The sequence below is a fragment of the Mandrillus leucophaeus genome, unplaced genomic scaffold, assembly GCF_000951045.1.
Source record: "Mandrillus leucophaeus isolate KB7577 unplaced genomic scaffold, Mleu.le_1.0 Scaffold466, whole genome shotgun sequence".
Taxonomy (NCBI): domain Eukaryota; kingdom Metazoa; phylum Chordata; class Mammalia; order Primates; family Cercopithecidae; genus Mandrillus; species Mandrillus leucophaeus.
Window position 1 is genome coordinate 522,079 of NW_012104987.1, and position 24,121 is coordinate 546,199.

General features: G+C 38.4%; 1 protein-coding gene across 1 annotated transcript in view; it reads right to left on the bottom strand.

Annotated features, from left to right (window-relative positions):
* FMN2 (formin 2) overlaps positions 1–24,121 on the bottom strand; it is a gene marked incomplete at its 5' end in the record, with an annotated part of 438,038 nt that overhangs the window by 24,759 nt on the left and 389,158 nt on the right. The window contains one exon of the mRNA XM_011995030.1: positions 13,180–13,329. Within this exon, the coding sequence (XP_011850420.1) occupies positions 13,180–13,329 (150 nt within the window). The remainder of the gene's footprint in view (positions 1–13,179; positions 13,330–24,121) is intronic.

Genomic DNA, 24,121 nt, shown 5'->3' on the forward strand with positions numbered 1-24,121 from the left:
CTGACCTAATGATGCTGGTTCTATTCTGCTCACAGCAAAACAGCTACAGACTTAGCCAACACACCTGCAATTCTGTCCTCCTCAAGACAAATACTTTTTTTTTTTTTTTTTTTGAGACAGAGTCTTGCTCTGTTGCCCAGTCTAGAGTGCAGTGGCGTGATCTCGGCTTACTGCACCCTCCGCCTCCCAGGTTCAAGTGATTCCCCTGCCTCAGCCTCACGAGTGGCTGGGATTACAGGCATCCGCCACTGCGCCCGGCTAATTTTTGTATTTTTAGTAGAGACGGGGTTTCACCATCTTGTCCAGGCTGGTCTCAAACTCTTGACCTCGTGATCCACCCGCCTCAGCCTCCCAAAGTGCTGGGATCACAGGCGTGAGCCACTGCACCCGGCCAAGACAAATACTTTTAAAAATTAACATTTCCTTACAAAAAACCAGATAACTTGAATCCGCATCTGCCTCCAAGGGATAGGGCTGAATTCCCTTCTGACTATACAGTAGCACAAGGATACCTTTGTTGTCCTCTTAACCTTGATTTTCTCTTTGCCAGGTATAACCATTAGCTAATTCCACACAATGCCATGGTGGAGGTGGCTTGCTCTAGGAACGGTCTGCGTGCCCTTTTTGAAAAGGCAGAAGCGGCATCTTTCAGGGTGACCCTCCCTCTGTAAGGCACAGCTATCCAGACAGAACTTTATATAGCTCAGCATCAAGTTTTAAATCATTCAAAAAAGAAATGTGCAAGGAGACACACCAGCCTTTCTCCAGAGAGAGATCAATGAGCTGTGGAGCCACACTGGCCAGGAGCACGTTCTTTCATCTAGATACCGAGCATGACGCTCGGGTGCCAGCCTCACTGCTGGCCCTAAAGGAAGGGAGCGACCTCTGTAATCAATCAGAGGTGGAACGTGGCCGGGCCCAGGTGGGAGAGGACGGAGACAATGCTAAAAGATTAGTTAGGGAATGTTTAGTATTACCAACAAGATAAAATGACAGACGAGGTTGATTACATAAAGTTTTCAGACTTAGACATTCAAGGTATCTGAGATCCTTGGTGTTTTATTACAGATCTTAGGAAACAAAAGCAAAGTAAATCAAAACAGAATGAAATGAAGTGAAGATGCTCATAGGCTTCATGTAAGACAATATTCACAGGGATTGTGCAGATAGATAATATAATTAATAAATTATAGTTGTAATTAGAAAGCCTAAATTGTAAAACAAATATGTTTTACATCATTTTAGGAATTATATTAGGTGTCATGCTGTTTTCATTTATTTGGCTCTGCAGAATTACTACTCTTACAAAAATTGCAAAATCATAGGTCTTAAAACACCAAGAATTTTCGAATTGAATTTTGATGTGATATTATAATAAGTATATAAGAAATGGGGAGATTGTGGTCAAAGAATACTTCTAACTTTGAGCCCTAAAATGAGCAAGTGTAAAGACCTAATGTACAGCACAGTACCTATTATTAATAATATGTATTGTACACTTAAAACCTGCTAAGAGAATAGATCTTAAGTATTCTCACCGCAAAAAGTTGATGGATACATTAATGCTTAATTGTGATAAGCATTTCACAATGTATATCAAGACATCACATTGTATAACCTTATATGTATTATATTTATTTGTCAATTATGCCTCAGTAAATCTGGGAAAAGAAATAGCATATATACATAATAATTTAAATAATGATGATGACAATTGACACGTCCCTTTAAGGAGGAACAAATTGTGTACAATAGCTTTTCACATAAACCAAAGAACTCCAAGCTACATGATCCTAATTTGCCACGATGATTGTGGTTCAATCGATGGAAACTTGAATGAACTAGAAATGTCAATATTCAAGACCGCACTGTAATTCTACAGCCAGTTCTTCAGCATCAGCATGGGTAATCTTCACTGGGTATCTCCTCGTGAGTAGGCACCATATCAAAGGTCTGTCTTTAGTATCATCTGCCTTAAACAAAAGTTTCCTTTCCATGTGCTCAAAATTCTTCTCATGACCTAGTAGCTGCCCATGGTTCAAGTTTCTAAGGCCAACCTTGTATGGCAAGCAAAAAGCCCGAGCAGTAACTTGGTCAGAAGGCTGTGGAGTGGGGCCCAGTGTCAGTGAGCAGAAAGTCACAGGAAAGGCAGGGGAAGTGGGTACCGGGGGGATAGGGATTCTGGAGAGAATGTAAAGTGTTCACTAAACAGAAGTGAAAGATGAAAATCTTTACCCATAGCAAAGACAGACACATTCATTTTCCTTTTATGTACTTTAACCACTTTTTTTTTTTTTTTTTTTTTTTTTTTGACAGGGTCTCACTTCCATCACCTAGGCTAGAGTGCAGTGGTACCATCTCAGTTCACTGCAGCCTCAACAGCCCGGACTCAAGTGATCCTCCCACCTCAGGTCCCCAAGTAGCTGGGACTACAGGAAGACGCCACCATGCCCAACTAAATTTTGTATATTTTGTAGAGATGGGGTTTTGTTATGTTGCCCAGGATGGTCTCAACTCCTACACTACAGCCATCCGTCCACCTTGGCCCCCCAAAGTACCGGGATTACAGGCGTGAGCCACCCTACCCTGCCAGTTAACCACTTTTTATCATACTGAATTACTATTTTTTTGAGACAGGGTCTTGCTCTGTTGCCTACGCAGGAGTGCAGTGGCGCAATCATCACTCACTACTGCTTCAACTTCCCATGCTCAAGTGATTCTCCTGCCTCAGCCTCCCAGGTAGCTGGGACCACAGGTGTGCGCCACCGTGCTGAGCTAATTTTGGTTTGTTTTTGTAGAGACATGGTTTCCCTATGTTTCCCAGGCTGGTCTTGAACTCCTGGGCTCAAGCAATCATCCTGCCTCAGCCTCCGAAAGTGCTGGGGTTACAGGTGTGTGCCACAGCACCTGACCAAATTATTTTTTTCTCAGTATTTATCTCTTTCCATTAGCAATAAAGGTCCTATGTATTATAGAAACTTGAATAATAGGACTCCTCCCATGGAGATTAGATTTGAAAAAGTTTATTCACAATAGATGAATAATTGTTCAAAACACACACACACACACACACACATATATATGCATACATATAGTATTTTTTGCATGTGTGTATATTTTTAAAACATAACTTAGATTTCCCGACATGGGTTTACACCGGGAAAGCACCAGCCTATTTCATCACTACAGAGTCAAACTACTGCAAATTACTAATTATCGAAATTGATGATGATCTTTTTGATTCTGGAATGAGCTGTGCAATTTTTTAAAAAGCTTTTTCCAGCAGATTTATCTCCGAAATTCTGTTTAGCTAATAGTCATGTTTGTAGTTACAAGATTTGCTTTCCTTGGGTACATACAAAATTACTTGGGTACAGGGGAAATAGCAGGAATTGAGCCAGGCAGGAAGAAGAGGAACCAATGTCAGATTTTTCAACACTGTGAACACTCTGAATAAAGATAACCGAAGGTCATCAGTATGTTCAATTGTAGTCCACTTTTCTGCTTAGAACTCTAATGTAATGCTAATGTGTGAATTCTACTTAATTCTTCTTTCTACCAAAACAGCCTTATTGAGCTATCACTCACATAGCATACAATTCACCCACTGAACGTGAATGTCAATTTTTTTTTTTTTAGTAGATGCATAGGTTTGTGCACCCCTCTAAAACCATCTAAGTTTAGGATATTTTGTACCCCCCAAAAGAAACTTAATTTGCAGTCACTCTCCATTTTTCTCCCTTTGTACCCAGAGACTCCAGCTCCTTACAAGGACTAATCTACGTTCAGGCCCCACGTATTAGGTTGGTGCAAAGGTAATCGTGGCTTTTGCCATAAAAGTAATGGCAAAAACCGTTTAGTATTTCCACCAGCAATGTATGAGAGTTCCACACATTCTCATCATCTGCAACACTTGTTACTGTCTGTCTTTTTGATCACAGCCTTCCTAGTGAGTATGAAGCATATCTCACTTTGGTTTGATTTGCATTTCCCTGAGGACTAACAATGTGGAGTATCTTTTCATGTGTTTACTGGCCATTCTACTTACATTTTTAGGACCATTTTGTTTTCACTCGCTGTCCAAGACACCTGAATATTATCTAATTTTTTGTAGGTCCTATATTGAAACATATATTCCCAAAGTACCTCAATTCCGATGTTCATTCTTGGTATCCAACCTCCTAACATCCCCCAACACATACACACCCAACACATGCTTTCACAAATAATTGCTTTTAAAACTGAGCTTAATGCCTTATTACAGCTGCTTTGATGATCCATTTGCCCTAAGGCTACTAATGTTTAAGTGCAGAAGAAACGCTTTCCATTTTTCTAAAGCTTCGCTCCCCCTAATGGGAACAGGGGTAGTGTGTGAAGCTGAAATCCTTAAGTTGAACAGGAGGAGTGTGTGAATGTGGAATTCCTTTGCCCAAAGGTGTCAGAGTTAGCACGAAGCATGTCATGCTGGGAATGAACCATGGGGAAGCCTTTGGCTCCTTACATTTTTGATTATCTTAAAAATCCAGGCTCTAGCAGAAGACCACACAAACCTAACAATTTGTTAATTTGATATTATTCAAATTCAACAGGTCTGTACTTCCTCTAGCAGATTATAACCATTACATCATTTGAAAGTATCCTAAAGAAATTAAAAATTGCCCCTGAAAAATAACATCATCTAGCTTGAATAGGATCTTGTTTTCGGCCCACATAAGCCACATGATGTTATTTTTTAAAGGAGTAACTTTAAATATCTTCACTCCAGGAAGTATATTTTGATCCAGGAGAGTTCTACTGCAAACTTTGCTAAGACATCAGAAAACCCTTTTAGCAAATGCTGAAGGGGAATTAAAAATTTCTCAGATACCTTACAAGTGTCTACGAACTCATTAAAAGATGCTACAATGTTCAAATCCTTACCAAACCAAAAACATCTTTGGACAAGCCACGTTCTTAGCTCTTGGTCCAGATTCTCTAGAACTACCTACTGAGAGTTTCTTCAGTTTTTGAATTGAGGATTTTGAAGATCTCCCAAAGTTTTAAAACCATCTCTTGGAACACGGCAAGATAAAGAAGCAAGTGCAAAGCCCTTTCCCAGCTAATCTTCACCTTAGGCCCTTCCATTTTTTGAAAAGAACTACATTTTACAAAGTAAATATCCTAATATCAAGGGTTTCATATCTTTTCTTAACCTCAGCTTTTTCTCTACAGCATTTTAGAAGAAAGGAAAACCCTGCTTTCTTGATCTCTAGCATCCTAGTGAATATTAGCTTTTCAGTTATCTGAGCTTACATTTACCATTTTCTGATTCCCAAAACTGGTTCATCCAGGAACCTGTGAACAGCAAATCTATGTAGATTTTCCTCCAAAATATATCTCAAATTCACCTATTTTCTACAATCTTTACTGCCTTCACCCCAGTCTGCACAGTCCTAGCTCTCAATTAGGTCACTAAAATAACTTCCTAACTTGCTTTTACACTCTCCACTCTCCAATTTACTACCCATTTGGCGGCCAATAATCTTCTCATTACATATATCATATAAGGTTATTTTCTTTCTGGGAAAAAAACACAAAACCCTTTGATGGCTTCCTATTGAATGCACAATAAAAGTCAATGTTTACCACGACCTACCAGGGCCTGAGTGCTCAGGCTCCAGCTTGCTTTATCAAATTCATTGCATGGCCCCCATCTTTCTTGGGAAGTGCTCAATCTTTCCTGCCACATTACCGTGAACATCCCTACCGTCTGCCTGGAATGCTCATACACCACATTACCCCCTCCCCACTGTGCCCCTTCACGGGGCTGCTCCCTTGATTCTTTAGGTATCCACAGCAATGCTGCCTCTTCAGAAAGGCCTCCTCTGACCAGACTCTCTAAATGACCTTCCTCCCTTTGGATACTGCAAGATGACTCCCTGTTTATTTTCCTCATAGCACTGATTTCAGCTTGTAACTTAAATACGTGCTTACTTTTTGTTGTCTGCTTCTCTCATGAGAAGAGAAAAGATCCACATGGCCAGGAATGTTGCCTATCACATAGTAGGGCACACATATCATAAATAATTGTTGAATGCATTACTTACTGTTTTAATGTGTATTCGTTATTCCAATACATGAATACAGATAAATCTCCACACACCCTCAGCCTCCATGGCCACTATTTTGACTGTCCTGTTCATTGACTGTCCTGCCAAACCTTTGGTTACAGAAAGTTGGCACTGAGAAGAGGATTTCTTTATGGGTCATTTTTCTAAAAATTGATGCCTGAATGAAAAGGGTGAATGGTTGGCCAAATTCATTTATCAAGCAATGCCAGAAAGCTACATTGCAGCCCAAGAAGCAGGTTCATTTAGGTATCCAGCAAGTGCGTTATTGCATAAGAATAAACTTTCCTTATCTCCATTCTTCAGCTGCATTTTCAATTTCTTTGAAAATGGTCTCTTCCTTCTTAAACTTACTCCAATAATATCATACATAAATCTGAACATACAGCTCACTTGAATACAAATCAATTATGGAAACAGAAATGTTAACAAGGCATGAGGGGCTCGCCAATGGAACGCATAACCTTCTAAGGATAAACAGTCCAATTATTTTCCTCTAATTACAGGTTTCAGCTGGGCTGAAACAAGACTTGACTGCCACATGCTTGTGCAATTAGAGAAGTAGCTATCCTTTCTCTTGGATCATCAAAGACTACCTGTCTCGAAGTAAAATAAACTAGTAAATTAAGTTAGACAATACTTTAAACATAACTCTTACTAATGTCATGATTTATTAAATTAAAATATCTCAGGCCAACTAAAAATGAAATAATGATAGGCCACAATACACACTATGAGGTTTGGGACCCAGTGGCCAGAGCCAGATCTTCTTCTTGCCTAGCCCTTAGCTCTCTGGACTGTCTGTGAAAATCCTACACTTGCTCCACGTTCCATGTCAAAAGTCCTCCGGGCAGAATTCCTTAATCCTCGCTCCTGGTTCCTCCCACTGCATGATACGCCAACCAGTGCTATACTGCTAGCTCGAAGAAGACGAGACTTTCATTTAATGTACTTGAACGTCTCACTGTCCAGTACGACTCCATACGGAATGAGTGAATAATCACAGGCAGCTTCACATGGTTATACAGCTGAACACTCATCCTGAAAACTGAGCGCAACTTTCACTAGAGCAAAGAAAGAAGTGATGTTGTTCTGGAAGCCTAACCCTCCTTTCCCAGGACCTGGACCATAGCCTCTCAATCAGGGTAAAAAAAGACACGCATCCTTAATCAATCTGTACCTCTTTCTTTTAATTAATACAGCTCTTGTTATCCTAGCTCCACAGAGCCTCATTAGTGGCTAGGTGACAGTCATGCTAACGCCTTCCTGAAAATAAGAGACGAAGACTGCCTATTTCCTTACCTACTACAACTACGCTCTGTGAGACCTTCGGGAAATGCTTGGAAGAATACATGTTAGTCTCCCTTCCCATCTTCTGGTGAATACAGACACATTGAATTTTTTCTTTTTTTTGAGCTGTAGTCTCACTCGGTCACCCAGGCTGGAGTGCAGTGGTGCGATATCGCCTCACTGCACCCTCCACCTCCCAGGTTCAAGCAATTCTCCTGCTTCAGCCTCCAAAGTAGCTGGGATTACAGGTATGCACCACCATGCCTAGCTAATTTTTGTATTTTTAGTAGACACGGGGTTTTACCATGTTGGCCAGGCTGGTCTTGAATTCCTGACCTCATAATCCACCCACCTCGGCCTCCCAAAGTGCTGGGATTACAGGCAGGAGCCACCGTGCCCACCTGACAAATTGAAATTTAAAAAAATACATACTTGCACATGTTTTGTGTTGCTCAGTGATGACAAGTTTAGATTATTTTTTCAAAAAAGGAGGATTTCTTACTAACAACTGTACATGTCTAGTTCCAAGTAGATGAAAAAATAATTTTTCTGATTTGTGACAAAACCAGTGGGTCACATGATTTGTGTCCATTGTATCACATAGTGTAGACATGGAGGGATAGGTTACATGAACATTTTCAAACTAAAGTTCATCCTTGGACTCACAACCAAGATATTTTGCCTAACCAAGAATGTAACTGAGTCACAGTAATACTTTGTGTTTACAGACTATGTTCTTAAGATGCTTAACATGCCTTAGCAATGTCATATCACCTTGTAGGGAGCCATGACCGGGATACTATTTTTAATTAAGTGATGGAAAAACAGTATAGGCATTCAGAAGGTAGATACTGTGCTACATACTTCAAATACATTATGTCATTTAGTCCCCATGATAACACTGCAAGATCGTATTATCATTTCTATTTTACAGATTAGGAAACTGACTCTTGAAAAACAATTGACTTTCTATGATTCTGGAGCCAGTAAGTGGCAGAGCTAACTTGGAAATCCAAACACATTGGCTAGAAAGACAGTAGCCCTATCCAACACAGATGTGTAGAAATTCACTATTTCAAGAAATATATCAACCAAATCATATGAGTCATCAGGACCAAGTAAGAAAATAGAGTTATTATTATCACTCTGTAATCAGATACAAATTAGAAATAGTGGCATAAGAAAAATTTAGACAGGATTTAGAACCTTCATGATATTTTTCAACCTATACATATCAAACTAGTCCAAGGAAAATTCTATCAGAAAAATTTCAAGGACACCATTAACACCATCTTTCAGGTTATTTCTACCATGCTAAGACATTTTGCTAATTATATGAGTTACTTTTAAAGGCTTAATAAATAAAATAATAATAAATAATATAAATAATAAATAAAAATATAAATAATAAATAAAATAAAATAATAAAGATTATTGGTTTTTTTGAGGGGGGGAACTGTTCTTCCTTCAAAAACACTGCTCTGAAGGGAACTGTCAATCCTGGTAACGCTCTGCTCTCACTTTAGGATCAGGTTTGTGAACTGCTAAGCTAACCACAGTACCACCAGGGCTGATTCAGAGATAGACACAATTCATTTGGAGTTCCTCCCTGGCACTTTTGCAGATGGATATGGAAACTGCTCTCTTCTCCTGGGTTATGAGAATATAAGCCATGGCAGTGGCTGACAGCTAACGAACAGCCTAGGTTGCAAGTTAAAGCTAAGCTCCAGAGGAGTGGTAGGTTGGGAAGAAAGGGTGAGAGAAAGAAGAGGAAAAAGAAGGAGAAAGAATAGAGACAGGACATTTAAAAAGACACATGGATCACGGAAGAGACAGGTACAGACACACGCGGCTGACTGACCCCACTCACCGCAGGCAGAATTCTGCATTCAGGCCTCCCACAGGCAAGTTCCACTCTTGTCCTTCCGAGGTGTGACTGTCTAAACAAATAAAATCTCTCTCTGTCTCTGTCCCTCTCTCTTTTGGCTTTGAGGTATTCAGAACAGGGATTTTATTATCTACAATGATCAACTCAAGTTATGCAAGAAAACATGTTTCATTACTTTACTAGGCTAAGTTCTTATTTCCATGTCTGCGCAATGTTAATGATGCCACAAGTCAAGTCAGCAAATACTTATGGAGACACAAAGAGGGGAAAGGCGGTGTGGCCCATGACAAGTGAGGGCTGTACCAGATATGAGGACACTCATCCCACTGAGAAAGACCCACACTGAGTGGTTCTTAATTAAAAATAAAAAAGACCAGCATGCAAATATCTAAAATTAATGGTATAAAATCGACATATTGTTAGGCAGTATAAGATTAGCCACTGAAGAAAACAGGCTAATAGTAAATAGTATAGGAGTACAGAGGTGAGAAATAGGTTGGAGAACAGCATCCCATTTTAAGTATTTGTAATTCCACTTGAGGTCCTACTCGCACTGACAGTAACTGTACAAGAAGTTTCACACTCTTAAATGACCCCACTGGCATTTCCTATCCATGTCCCGGGGCATTCAAAACATTTCTGAAATAGTTTTCCATTTAACTATAGAAAATATAATATAAAGTTTACACCAGGCCAGGTGTGGTGGCTCACGCCTGTAATCCCAGCACTTTGGGAGGCCGAGGTGGGCAGATCACAAGGTCAAGAGATGGAGACCATCCTGGCCAACATGGTGAAACCCCGTCTCTACTAAAAATACAAAAATTAGTTGGGCATGGTGGTGCATGCCTGTAGTCTCAGCTACTCAGGAGGCTGAGGCAGGAGAATCCCTTGAACCTGGGAGGCAGAGGGTGTGGTGAGCCGAGATCACGCCACTGCACTCCACTGTGGTGACAGAGCAAGACTCCATCTCAAAAAAAAGTTTACACCAAAGCAGGGCACAGGTGTGCATTTGGGCAGTCAGATGGGGAGCCACCCTTAGAAGGGCTCTGTGCTTGCTTTAAGGCTTTGCTGTCTTGAAATTATTAATTTTTATACAAGAAATTCTGCATTTTCATTTTTCACTGTTTCCTAAAAATTACATAGCTGGTCCCTCACTAAGGAAAGGAACAGGGCTGTTGTGCAAACAACTCCAGCCAATGGTTTTCCTTTTCAAGCAACCTGCTTATCATTTGCCAAGAGGGTAATAGATTTTGGAAGTGAAAAGGCAAAGCAGCGCTCTCACCTGCCACGTGTTCTTCCTTAGCCCTTTATTAAAAGCAAATGATTTAGAAAACGAAGTCTGCAGTCAAGAGCACTTGTAAACTGCCAGTTCACAACACGGCTCACATGAATGTCAGGTCACCAAGCGTGAACCCAAAGCCCATCACATAGTTCTAGGACATGACAAGCACAGGATAAAGAATTTAAAAAATGGATCTGGCTGAGCTTATGAGATACTTACAGAGTGAAGCAAAGCTCATTCTGGGCATGTCAGCTGCACACAATGCCACCAAACAGTGGGTTGTTGTTGAAAATGTCATCTAGAAACAGTTCTATCTCATGGAGCGTGTGTTAGATGGGACTCTGAGGATGCTGTCATGGGGCATGTATTAGACGGGGCTGTGAGGATGCTTAGGGAGCAAAGCATCTGAATGAGTCCATCTCAACATTTTCTCTAAGTAAGCATCTCACCAGCTTATATTCTGGTCTATGCTAGCAGAAGAAAGCGAAGAGGGTGTCCAGCATCCTTGACCTAGGACCTCCACGACAGGATCAAGCCATTCTCCAACTGCGATGCACTTGCTTACATGATGTGCATTGGACCAGCTACTCCAAAGCGACAACGTCATCAGTCCTGTCTTGTTGATGTCTAAAATCACACTGTCTACACTCCCATTGAGGACTCTCATCCTAGATATGATGAAAATCATCGTGCAAGGGGAAACACGACTCTTTTCATTTTGAACCTTAGTGTAAATAAGTTTCAAACCCTTTTCTAGGGGACCAGGTTTAGATTAGAGGTAAAAGGAGGAAGGTAGGGACTTAGGGAAGGGCAGGAAGGGAAGTTCTGTGTGATGTGCTAAGGTTTAAGAAAAACCTTCCACTTTACAATTTTCCGAACTGTGCAAGCCTCTTTTGGTAAATATCACTTAATATATGACTTAGTCTGAAGGAAAAGAAGAGTGATTCAAATACACTTACTTTTAAGCAATTATCTCTTCTACCCCACCTGCACAGAAATTTCACTAAAAGCTCTCATCTTTTATGTTAACACCTACTGATGCATTTGGAAGTAGAATAAGCTCATTATCTTTAAAGTGCAAGTTTAAAGTGTTTTCCTTCTGTTCAAGCCATTTTCTTTTTCCACCTACTATTCACTGAGGATAGTTTCTTCTATGACAGACCTATGGATCTAAATAATTAATTATAGGAGTAAGTGCAAGTCTGGCATAGTTTACAGGCTCAATAAATGTTATCAATTAATTCATCTAATTTAAGGAGGTATCAAAATTGAATTACAACTGAAAGCAAGGTGAGCAACCATGATATCGTGTGTGAGCAGACCAAAGTGAAGACCATAAGCAGAAAACAGCAGAATTTTGTGAACAAAATTTCTCAGGATGTAAGTTTTCTTTTCTTTTCTCTTTTCTTTTCCTTTCTCTTCTCTTTTCTTTTCTGACAAAGTCTTGCTCAGGATGTAAGTCTCCCCTCCCCTCCCCTTGCCTCCTCTTCTCTCCTCTCTTCTCCTCTCCTCTTCTTCTCCCCTCTCCCCTCTCCCCTCTCCTCTTCTGACAGAGTCTTGCTCTGTCACCCAGGCTGGAGTGCAGTGGCACAATCTCAGCTCACTGCAACCGCCGCCTCCTGGGTTCAAGCGATTCTCCTGCCTCAGCCTCCTGAGTAGCTGGGATTACAGGTGCCCGCCAAAACGCCCAGCTAATTTTTGTACTTTTAGTAGAGATAGGGTGCTTTCACCAAGTTTGCCAGGCTGCTATCGAACTCCTGACCTCAACTGATCTGCCTGCCTTGGCCTCTCAAAGTGTTGGGATTACAGGCATGAGCCACCGCTCCCGGCCCACAGGATGTAAGTTTTCTAAAGATCTAAACCAAAGTTACTGTTAGTGATGTTAGGAAGCATATGAATTGGTTTGGCATTATGGCTTGCTTTATAGTATAGCTTCTGTTTCTCTTTGTTTTCCCACTAGACGCAGCAACTTGGGGATGCCGCCCTGAGAGGGCTAGCATTCTTCATGACTTAATATGTAATACGCCTCTATGGAATTTCATAATCATGGAGACTTTATTGCATATACTGAAGAGAGGACAGTCCCCTTCCTGAAAAGATTTATTTTAGAAAGTGTCACACAATTCTACAAGAATCTTGAAAGGTCTTTGAAAAAATATTGACATCTGTGTTTCTTGGTGATATCTGGATGAAATTTGGATATGAGTGGTAAAATGACAATATCCCATGAATTGAGCAAACTATTCCTTTTACCCTTACAGCCTTTGCTATCTGTTCTTTGAAGTGAGTGTGTCTGCCATTGCAGCAGGGTTGTTCAAGCCTTCTTACGTGGTCACTTTGACATGATTTCCTCCTGACAGAAGTTGTGTCACCTGACAGTGGTCCTGGCAAACCAGCACCCCAGCTTCTCTCTGTAGCATCCCAGCTTCTGTGCTGACTCTTCTTATTAAAACTCCACATTTTGCCAAAGGTCAGCATCCTCTTCAACTTGCTACCCCAGGTTGAGGGCCATCTAATTTTTTATTCAGGCTATGAAAATTGGCAACCCCCGTGGTGCCACACCTAATAAAACACCAGTTTTAAAATGCCATTGTGCAAATGAAAATACCTACCTCTCTTGTAGAAGAAGTTTGTTCTCTTTCTTCCAGAAGTCTTTAAAGTCAGAGCTGAATTCATGCCAGATACTGAAGAAAGCATTTGGAGACACCTCCTTCTCTCCAAGTTTTGGTTTCATGAAGAAATATGCCGTAGTCTCCAAAAAGCTGTCAAAGCATACACACGCAAGAGCATAAAAACCATGATTACTTTCCAATATGGGATAGCCTTTCTCTATCCAAATGCTGATTTTATTCATGCACAATTATTATTACCAAGAGGACTCAAACTCTTCAAGCACCAACATTGGCTCTCTTATGGTTTAATGTTAAGAGTTTTGGATACAGATAGTAGCAGCTGACAAGAATCCTCCAGGTACTAATAACTACCCCTTGACCAATTCTATTTCAAAATTAATCACTCTGTGTTGGACATACTCCAGAAATGAACTTGTCATCAAGATGAGACATATTGAAAGTGGTGGGCCTATACTTTCTTTCTAAACTCTAAACAAATGAAATATCAACCATGTGTCCCCAAACTAATATGTAGTCCATATTTATATTATATTGCTTATATACTATTTGCCTTCCTACATGGTTAGAGGGAATAAAAGCAAGAGTCCCAGGAGATGCTGACAAAGTCTCCCGTCAGAGACCACGGTGCTATCATTGAGTAGAGACCAATATGGCAGCCAGCACTGTGACAGTAGATTGCTCAGGACCAGTTTTCAGAAGGCGCCACTCAGAGGCTGCTTAATATTACAGCTATATGGAGCTCAGAAGAGTTTCAAAGTGGTTATTTGACAAAGAACATACCACTAGTAAATGGTAGGTTTCTGACTTAACAAAAGTCTTCTGGTGCCATGAGTGATGCCCTGAGAAGAATCCTGACCAATACAGTCAATAACGCTGAGGCAAGAGGACTGGTTAGAGAAAGGTCAGAGATGCTGCAAAGGGGTGGCATGCAAAGAAGCTTGTCTTTATTTTTTCTTTCTTTGGCCTGGGGCCAGCACTATTTCTGCTCCACCAAAACTCAAGTTTGATCTACTCTGAAGTAGAAATATCAAAGGCAACTTGATTTTGCTCAGTGACAAAAAGTATGTATATATACATATATATACATACATACCCTAACATATACACTTACACATATCTCTGTGTGTATTCAGCTTGCCATAGCTGATTTCAAATGTCTATTATGAAAAACAGTATGAGCATTAAAATACTGAGTGTTTTTTTTTTTTTTGAGACGGAGTCTTACACTGTCACTCGGGCTAGGGTGCAATGGTGCAGTCTCTGCTTACTGCAACCTCCACCTCCCGGGTTCAAGTGATTCTCCTGCCTCAGCCTCCCGAGTAGCTGGGATTACAGGTGCCCGCCACCACGCCTGGCTAATTTTTTAAAATACTGAGATTTTTAAGGTGAGTTTGCTCAGAAGGTAAAAGAGTTAGAGCATCACACATAAAAACAAACATTCACAGCTATGGCTAATCTGCTGTTTTTAAGCTTGCCTATGGCTGTCTCCGAGCAGCAAGATTCCCAGGATATCAGCTTTTGAAGTTGTAGGCAGAGATGACAAGACGGATTTGATCAAATGTGTGGATCTCAGGTATTATATTTTTCTCCTTAGTTAGCCTACTAGAAAAATGACACAGTATGGTCAATTAAACCTGAGAAAGAGTCAGGCTGTGAAGTGGATATGCAACGTGAGAATCTGGCTGCCACGAGTTATGGTAGTGACATTAGAATGCATCTGGCGGAATGTGCTGACGGCGTCAGAACTGCCCAGAGAGTAGATGGCAGAGAACACAATAAGACATATCTGGGTCATATTTTATTACAATTGATAACAGAAACACATATATGCCTTCTGGGAAAACTGGTCATTTTCCTTATATACCTAAAAAGAATGTACGACCTGTTAGGCTGAAGTTAGGTCTCAAGTCTTTTCTATCCGTTTATTCATGCTCCTCATTGCTCTGGTCTTTGAACTTCATAAAACTTATTACAGAGCAAGTCCATCTGTTTGGGTAGCCATATGTAAGTTGCAAGAGCTAGTTCATCCAGTCAGCTATCTTGCAACATTTTGAAAGTTTTATCACTAGGTCGCATGGTATCAAAAGCAAAGAATGTAAGATTTAGAATGAGATGACAAGGAATATTGAATCCTGCCTCTATGACCAGCTATATGAGCAAACCGTTTAACATCATTGTGCCTCAGTTTTTCCACTGTAAAACAGAGATTATCATAAACAGTTGTTTTGAAGTCCAATGGGTAAAAATGAATTGCCAAAGTGTTTGTTGAATGCATCAACACAAAACAAATGTATTTTATATTACATGTTATATTACATATGCTATATATTTTATATTGCCTATTAAATAAATATAAATATATATTTCCTAAAAATATTCTCTAAATTATAACTAACTCAACTGGGGCTGATTTATGAACAGATTCTCAGGTGATGATGTTCTCTGAAGAATTTTTTTTTTTAGTTACCAGCAGGCATAAAAGCTTCCGATACTAGTGATAATCATTCTAATTATTCAATAATTTCTTCTTGGCTTTGTTATACAAAGCACATAGATTTAGGCAGGTAATTTAACTTCTGAGCCTCAGTTTTTTTTCATCTGTAAGTAGAAAAAATACCTGCTTTTCAAGGTTGTCATGAAGATTAAATAAAAGTACCTTGCAAGTTATAAACTGAAGTAGTAACATATGTATTCACCTTAGAAGAGGCAAAAATTTTTCAATAAAAAATTGTTCTTTGTGTAAAACTTTATGAACATGTTAGCCAAATGAGTATCCAACAATTGATTTAAAGTCAAATGTGAACCTGATTACTAGCATGAGTCACAATAAACAGAAACTTTTGTCAGTAGCTATTTCTTCGGATGTGGCCATGGTGAAAGAATAAGTGTACCTGAGTATGTGTAGAGTGTCCAGAAGAATTATCTGAGGATCATGAGTGCTGTCTCAACTGTACACTGCCACCCTACTCCCTGAAATAAAGTATAAATACTTAAAAAAAAAAAAACAAGCAGCCTGTAATCCCAGCACTTTGGGAGGCCGAGGCGAGTGGATCATGAGGTCAGGAGATCGAGACCATCCTGGCTAACACTGTGAAACCCCGTCTCTACTTAAAAAAAAAAAAAAAAAAAAATAGCCGGGCTTGGTGGCAGGCACCTGTAGTCCCAGCTACTCGGGAGGCTGCGGCAGGAGAATGGCGTGAACCCGGGAGGCGGAGCTTGCAGTGAGCCGAGATGGCGCCACTGCACTCCAGCCTGGGTGACAGAGCGAGATTCCATCTCCAAAAAAAAAAAAGAAAGAAAGAAAAAACAAACAAACAAACAAACAAATAAGCAAATAACAGGACAATAATTTCTACAGATTATCAAGGTATCTTTTATGCCAGAGGCATTTTTGGTTATATAATCCTGTCCAGCATTAGGTAGCCCTCAGCAAATTCAAACTTGCATAACACCAAAGAGACCCATTTGGGTGGTGTGTGGGAAGGGTAAACTCCATCTTTTCTGAATTATTTCCTTCTTTTAAATCTGAAACCAGGAGGATCCCAGCCACCATACAGCAATACGGGATTCACTACAAAAAGACAGACATCTTACCTAGGACCCTCCTTAGTACACAGGCTTTTCTGTGAGACTCCCTCAAAATGACCCTGGCACATGAAGAGGTAGTAGTTAAAAGATGTGCAGTTATAAAAAAAAATGCAGTGATTATAATAACAGATAACTCCGGATGTCACTGAAAAATCAACATCCCTCTGTTCTGGATTCTTAAATGGTCCTTTTTCAAAAAGATCAACACCACACGTCTTTTGCTACAAACATCAGACAGTACAAATATACTTCTCGGCAATGGAATCAAGGTACCTGCAGATCTCTAAAATGACAGCTACAGAAGCAGAATCATGTTGGAATTTCTCTGAATCCCACACAAAAATGGAAAGAGCAACTAATATTAAAAATCAGAGCTAACAGGAAGATATCTACAAAGACCTAGGTATCTAATGTCCCCAACAAAACTCAAAATTGGCCAGGCGTGATGGCTCAAGCCTGTAATCCCAGCACTTTGGGAGGCCGAGACGGGCGGATCACAGGTCAGGAGATGGAGACCATCCTGGCTAACACAGTGAAACCCCGTCTCTACTAAAAAATACAAAAAACTAGCCAGGCGTGGTGGCGGGCGCCTGTAGTCCCAGCTACTCGGGAGGCTGAGGCAGGAGAATGGCGTAAACCCGGGAGGCGGAGCTTGCAGTGAGCGGAGATCGCGCCACTGCACTCCAGCCTGGGCCACAGAGCGAGACTCCGTCTCAAAACAAAAACAAAAACAAAAAAACTCAAAATTACAGCTAAGGACAAACTACTCACGACATAACACCCACATGGTAACATCTGTAGAGGAGGAAGCAGAGGGAAGCAACAGGAAATCTCTCCTAAAAGCAGGAAGAACCCTCAAATTACAAAAAGGTAATCCTGAAAAGAGTCAGGGCTAACTTGAGAACTGTGCTGAAACAGGAAGAAGTTTCACACAATTGAGTGCATGGAACAAAAGACAGGATGTATAGTAACTTCTGAAAGGACTGGAAGCAGTCTGGGCTGTATGAACTCTTAGTATTGACCCAAGAGAAACTCTCTTTTAGGGCTAAGCTCTGCGTTGAGAGAAAATGCTGAGAGTGGAATTCAAATTGTGCAGAAAAAACTCTAGAACAAAGAGAATAGAAAATGCAGGTAAAATGCACTTTTTAATGTGCAAAAGCAACAAAAGAGGAAACTCTAGAGCACGAAAGTTAGAAATGTTTTCCTCGCGCATCTATTCCTCCTAACACTTCAGTAAAATTAATTTCAAATAAAAATGAGAAAGATGAAAATACTGCAGTGGAAAAAGCTACGTAAACACACTAACCATAGCAAAGTTGGCCTGGTTTTATTATCCAAGTAGACTTTCAAGACAAAGAACATAACCAGGGTGTTATTTCATAATTATAAAAGCATCCACATTATCAAGAAGATATAACAATCCTAAAGATATGCATCTAATGAAATAGTTTCAAAATTCATGAGGCAAAAATTGCAGGACTAAAAGGAAAAAGAGACAAACTCATAATCAAATTGGATATCTTAACACCTCTTTCTCAGGAGTCAAGAGAACTAGATTAAAATATCACTAATGACACAGAATAGTTGAACATTATTATCAAAAACTGACCTAGTTGGCATTTGTATCAATATTCTACCAATCAATATTCTACCATTATGGTCAGTGGTAGAATATACAAGAGCGCATGAAATATTTATCAACATAGACCAAATGCTGAGTCATAAAACAAGTCTCAGTGAATTTCAAACTGAAATTATACAGAGTAAGTTCCCTGAGCACAGGCGTATTAAATTATGAAAGAAAAAAAATAATATCTAGGTAATATACAATTTGGTAATTAAGCAAACCTGTGATAAATAACTCATGGATCGAAAAGAAATCCTAACAGAAATGAAAAAAACATTCCAAACTAAATAAAAATAAAAACAAAAAATATCAAAATATATGGGATACAAAGATAAAACAAGTACTTAGAGAGAAATTGAACTTTGAAATGAATATATTAAAAAGAAATCTGTAAAATCAATTATTTAGACAACCAACTCAAGAAAATATAAAGGAGCAAATTAAACCCAGCTTAGAAGAATAGAAATAATAAAAATGAACACAAAACAAAGAAATAGAAACTAAATCTTAAAGAAAATCACCTCAGTCAGAAGTTGGTTTATTGAAAAGCTTCATAAAATTGATAAACCCCTACCCAGACTGATTAAGAAAAAAAGAAAGAAAATGCAAATTGTCAATACTAGGGATGAAAGCAGTCATCTTTATAAATCATACTGGCTTAAAATGATAATGTGATGATGTTGTAAACAATTTTATGCCTGTAGATTTCACACCTTAAGTGAAAATTAAGCAAATTACTTAAACAACAAAACTTTCTAAAACTGAAAAGAAACAGAAAATATAAGTACCCCTAAATCTAAGACAATTCAATTATTGTCCATAAATAGAAAATTATGTTTTATAAATTTGTAATCAAATTTATCTCCACACTCCAAATAATTCTGACCCAATTTGTTTCACAAGTGAATTAACAAACATTTGAGGAAGAAGTAAAGCCAATCTTACACTAACTCATCCAGAAAATAGAAGAGGGTATACTTCCTAACTCATTTTATGAAGCCAGCTTTACCCTGATGTTGATACGGAAAACTAAAGAAGATATTATGAAAGAAAAAAATAAATTTATAGACAAATATACCTCATGAGCATAAGCAAAAAAAAAAAAAAAAATCCTTAATAAAACATCATCAAATAAAATGCAGCAATTTCTACAGTGGATAACAAATTGGGGTTTACCCCAATAATACAAATTGGTGTTAACATTTGAAAAGCAATCAGTGTAATTTGCCACATTGATAGAATAAAGAAGAAAAACAAATATGATAATTTTAGTAAGTGTAAAAAACATGGAAAAAAAAATCAACACCAGTTTACCATTAAAAACAGGAAATAACTCTCTGCAGGTTAAGCCTAGAAGTAAACTTACACAATTACATAAATACTATCTATGAAAAACCTACAGTTAACATACTCAATGGTATTTGATATTTTCTTTTTAGTTCAGAAATAAAACAAGGATGTCTGCTCATCCTAATTCATTGTACTGAAATCCCTAGCCAGTTAATAAAGAAAAAAAATTGGAAAGGAAGAAATAAAACATATATATGTGTATATATATAAAAAACATGGTTGTATACCTAGAAAACACTATGGAATTTATAAACATAATGAAACCTGTTAGAACCAATAAGTGAATTTACTCAGAACTAAATAAGTGAACTTAATATTGATCCCATAAGATACAAGGTAGATATTTAAAAATCAATTGTATTTTTACACATCCTGGAAAAGACCACTGGGGAAAGTCGTGTTTTAAAACAATATAATTTGTATTGCTATTATAAAACATCAACTATCTAACAATAAATCAAATAAAAGTATGAAAACTACAAACACTGCTGAGAGAATTTAAAGAAAGCTGAAATAACTATAAAGGTATAATATATTTTTGGGTAGAAAGATTCAGTATTGTTAAGATCCATTTGCCCCAAATTGTTCTATGGATTCAAGACAATCCCAATCAAGAGTTTTTGTTATGTTTTGTTTTGTTTTGTTTTTTAATAAAGGGACTGATATGCTGATTCTAAAATTTATGTAAAAATATAAAGCATCTGAAATAGCAAAAAAAATACATTTTTTAAAAAAGAACAAAGGTGAAGGGCTTACATTATCTGAATTCAAGAGTTATTACAAAGCTACACTAATAGAGTATGGTATTGGTATAAGGACCTGGAAGGAGATTTGCACGTACAAGGTCATCTGATTTTTTACAAAAGGTGGTGAGCCAATTCAATGGGGTAGGAAAGTTTTATTTTATTTATTTATTTATTTATTTATTAAACAGACGGTGCGAGAACAATGAGATATCTGTTTTGGAAAAAAAAAATCCTTACTCCAATAAGAAAAATAACTATTTCAATGTAGAAGACAGAAACATAAGACTTCTAAAAGAAAACATTAAAAAAGTCTTTACATCCTTGGGTCAAACAAAATTTCTTAGATAAGACCCAAAAAGGACTAACCATAAGAGAAAAAAAGTTGATAAATCAGACTTTAGCAAAGTAAAAATTCTTTTCATGATGCCATTTCATACTCATACGAGTTGACTTAAATCGAAAAGACTGACAAAGTCTCACATGTTGGGGAGCATGTAGAACAATCGAAATTTTCACACAGTGCTTTTGAGAGTGTAAAATGGCAAACCACTTTGGAGAAGTGTTTGACAATTCCTTATACATTTATACATATATGTATAAATTTATGTATGTATAACATGACTCAGAAAACCTACCCTCACCTATTCATTCCAAGGGAAATGAAACATGAATACAAAAAGACTCACAGAAGAATGTTCACAGCAGCCCTGCTAATAATAACCCCAAATTGGAAACCCAAATGTCCATGAATAGGGGAATGGATACACTGTGATCTATAACTATGATGAAATGCTACTTAACAATAAAAAGGAAAAAGTTGCTGCTATATCAATATGAAGTTACTCTAAAAAAAAGTCAAAAAAGCAGAGCCAAAATTATACATGCCATATGATTCCATTTATAAAAGTACAAGCGTACACAAAATTAATCTATGTTGACAAATCAGAGCAATGATCACCTCCTCAGAGAAGTGTGAAGTAAATATATTGGGAAACACAACTGTTTTAATGTTTTGGTTTAAAAGGAACCTGAAAGGAACACTTAAGGTTTGTGCATTTTTAATGTTTACAAATTATGCCTCAACTAACCAAGAAGGGAGGAAGAAAAACAAAGAGAGAGAGAAGTGGGAAAGAAGGACAACAAGGAGATGAAAAGATGGAATACAGGAGATTGCAAATGGTTCCTAAACAAACTTATTAAAACAAAACAGGAGCAAAATACTGGCTCTGCAGACCAATGAGAGAAAGACATGTCTATCAAACCAACTTGCCAGGAAGACATGTCTACTGAACAGATAAGAACTGTTGCCTAATGTTTTGAAACATACTAAAAGGTATTAGTAAAATGATAAAGGCTATGAAAAAAAAAATCAAAATTTAAAAAACTCAGACATAAGGTACAAGAACTTAGTAAAGAATTTGAAATTTAAAATGATCATTTCACACATGAAAACTGATTTAGAAATAACACGGCCGGGTGCGGTGGCTCACGCCTCTAATCCCAGCACTTTGGGAGGCCGAGGTGGGTGGATCACAAGGTCAGGAGATCGAGACCATCCTGGCTAACATGGTGAAACCCCGTCTCTACTAAAAATATAAAAAAATTAGCTGGGTGTGGTGGCGGGTGCCTGTAGTCCCAGCTACTCGGGAGGCTGAGGCAGGAGAATGGCGTGAACCCGGGAGGCTGAGCTTGCAGAGAGCTGAGATCACGCTACTGCACTCCAGCCTGGGCGACAGAGCAAGACACTGTCTCAAAAAAAAAAAAAAAAAAAAAGTAACGCAAGAGTAATAAGCACAACGGCTAATGCCTTAATGAAAACAGAAATAAAATGAGGAAAAGTTTTTAAATCAAAGAGAAATTTAAAAAAAAAGATTTAAGAGAAAGTTGTAAGTGTGGAAGACAAGAAATTCCTGTATGTATATTATAAAAACCTCTTGTACCGAAAACAATCACGGCAATGGAACAGAAACATAACAACAAAACTGATTCAAAATGTTAGTTTGATAAGAAAGATAAGTTCAAGAGATCTATTATACAACACAGTAGTAATAGTTAATAACAATATATTGTATTCTTGTAAATTAATCGAGTAGATTTTAAGCATTCTCATTACAAAAATTGGTAAGTATGTGAGGTAACGCGTATGTTAACTAGCTCAATTTAGCCATTCCACAATGTATTACAGATCCAGAGCTGCCTGGAGAAACGGCTCAATCCAGGTCTCCAGGAAAAAAATTGTTCACAATGAACCCGGAGTGTCATATCCAAGAAGATAGCAGAGAAGATCATGTCAAAAAGACTCAAAGTGAATGTAAAGATGGAACATTTTAGCCGGGTGCAGTGGCTCATGTTTGCAATTGCAACACCTTGGGAGGCCAGGGCCAGAGGATCACTGGAAGCCATGAGTTTCAGATCAGCCTAAGCAACATAGCAAGACCTCATCTCTACACAAAATGCAAAATTAGCCAGGTGTGGTGGTGTGCACCTGTAGTTCCAGCTACTTGGGACAGTGGGGTGGGAGGACTGCTTGAGCCCAGGGGGTTAAGGTTGCAGTAAGCCGTGATCTTAGCATTGTACTCTAGCCTGGGCAACAGAGTGAAACTGTATTAAAAAAAAGATAAAATGTTTTGGACATCAGTAACAATAATAATTGCAAAAGAGTAAAACACATCAAATATGTTTAATTCTATGAGTTCATTACAATGCTTAAGAAATAAAAAAAGATTTCTTCATTTTTGTTGGAAGGTGCTAGTGATACTGCTCATTATTTTGAAAATTGGTAAAGGAAAGAAACCTGCATTTCTTGTATAGGAAACATACTATTGAATAACTCTATGCCAAATGAAGAAAAGTTTTTCTTTAAAGAAAAAGTATTTCACTGAATAACTGAGAACAAAATAAAAAATCACCATTTTACTAATTATAATGAATTAAGACACATAGACACTGATTCCCAAAGGCTGGTAACATCACAAAAATGGATAACTAAATATGTCAGGCTTCCTCTTGGTAGAACACACCATACCACCTATAAAGTAATTTTGCCAAAATATTCAAACCCGAAGCTGATCAAGTATCTAGAGCTAACTACCTATCTAAAAGAAATACAGGACAGAGGATCGTGTGAAACTACACCACTGAGACAGAATCAGGAAAATCCATACTGCAGAGAAACTCTACAAAACAAATGACTTAATTTCTTCAACGACTCATTTTCGAGCAGAAAAAAGTGTTGTAGGGGCACCTATTATAAAAATGTAAGAGATATCATCCACTTATAATGGTTGGCATTTCTCTATATCCTGCTCAAAACAAACTGTAATCAAAATAAAATAAGTTGTAATATACATGAACTAATTGAACTTTTGAACAGTGACTTGGTATCTGGTGATATTAAAGCCTAATTATTTTTTAGGAGTGAAACTGGTGGTGAATATGCTTTCTTTTAAAAAGGGTATCTTGGGCCTGGCACAGTGGCTCACGCTTGTGATCCCAGCACTTTGGGAGGCCAAGGCAGGTGGATCACCAGAGGTCAGGAGTTCAAGACCAGCCTGGCCAACATGGTGAAACCCCCATCTCTACTAAAAATATAAAAATTAGCTGAGCATGG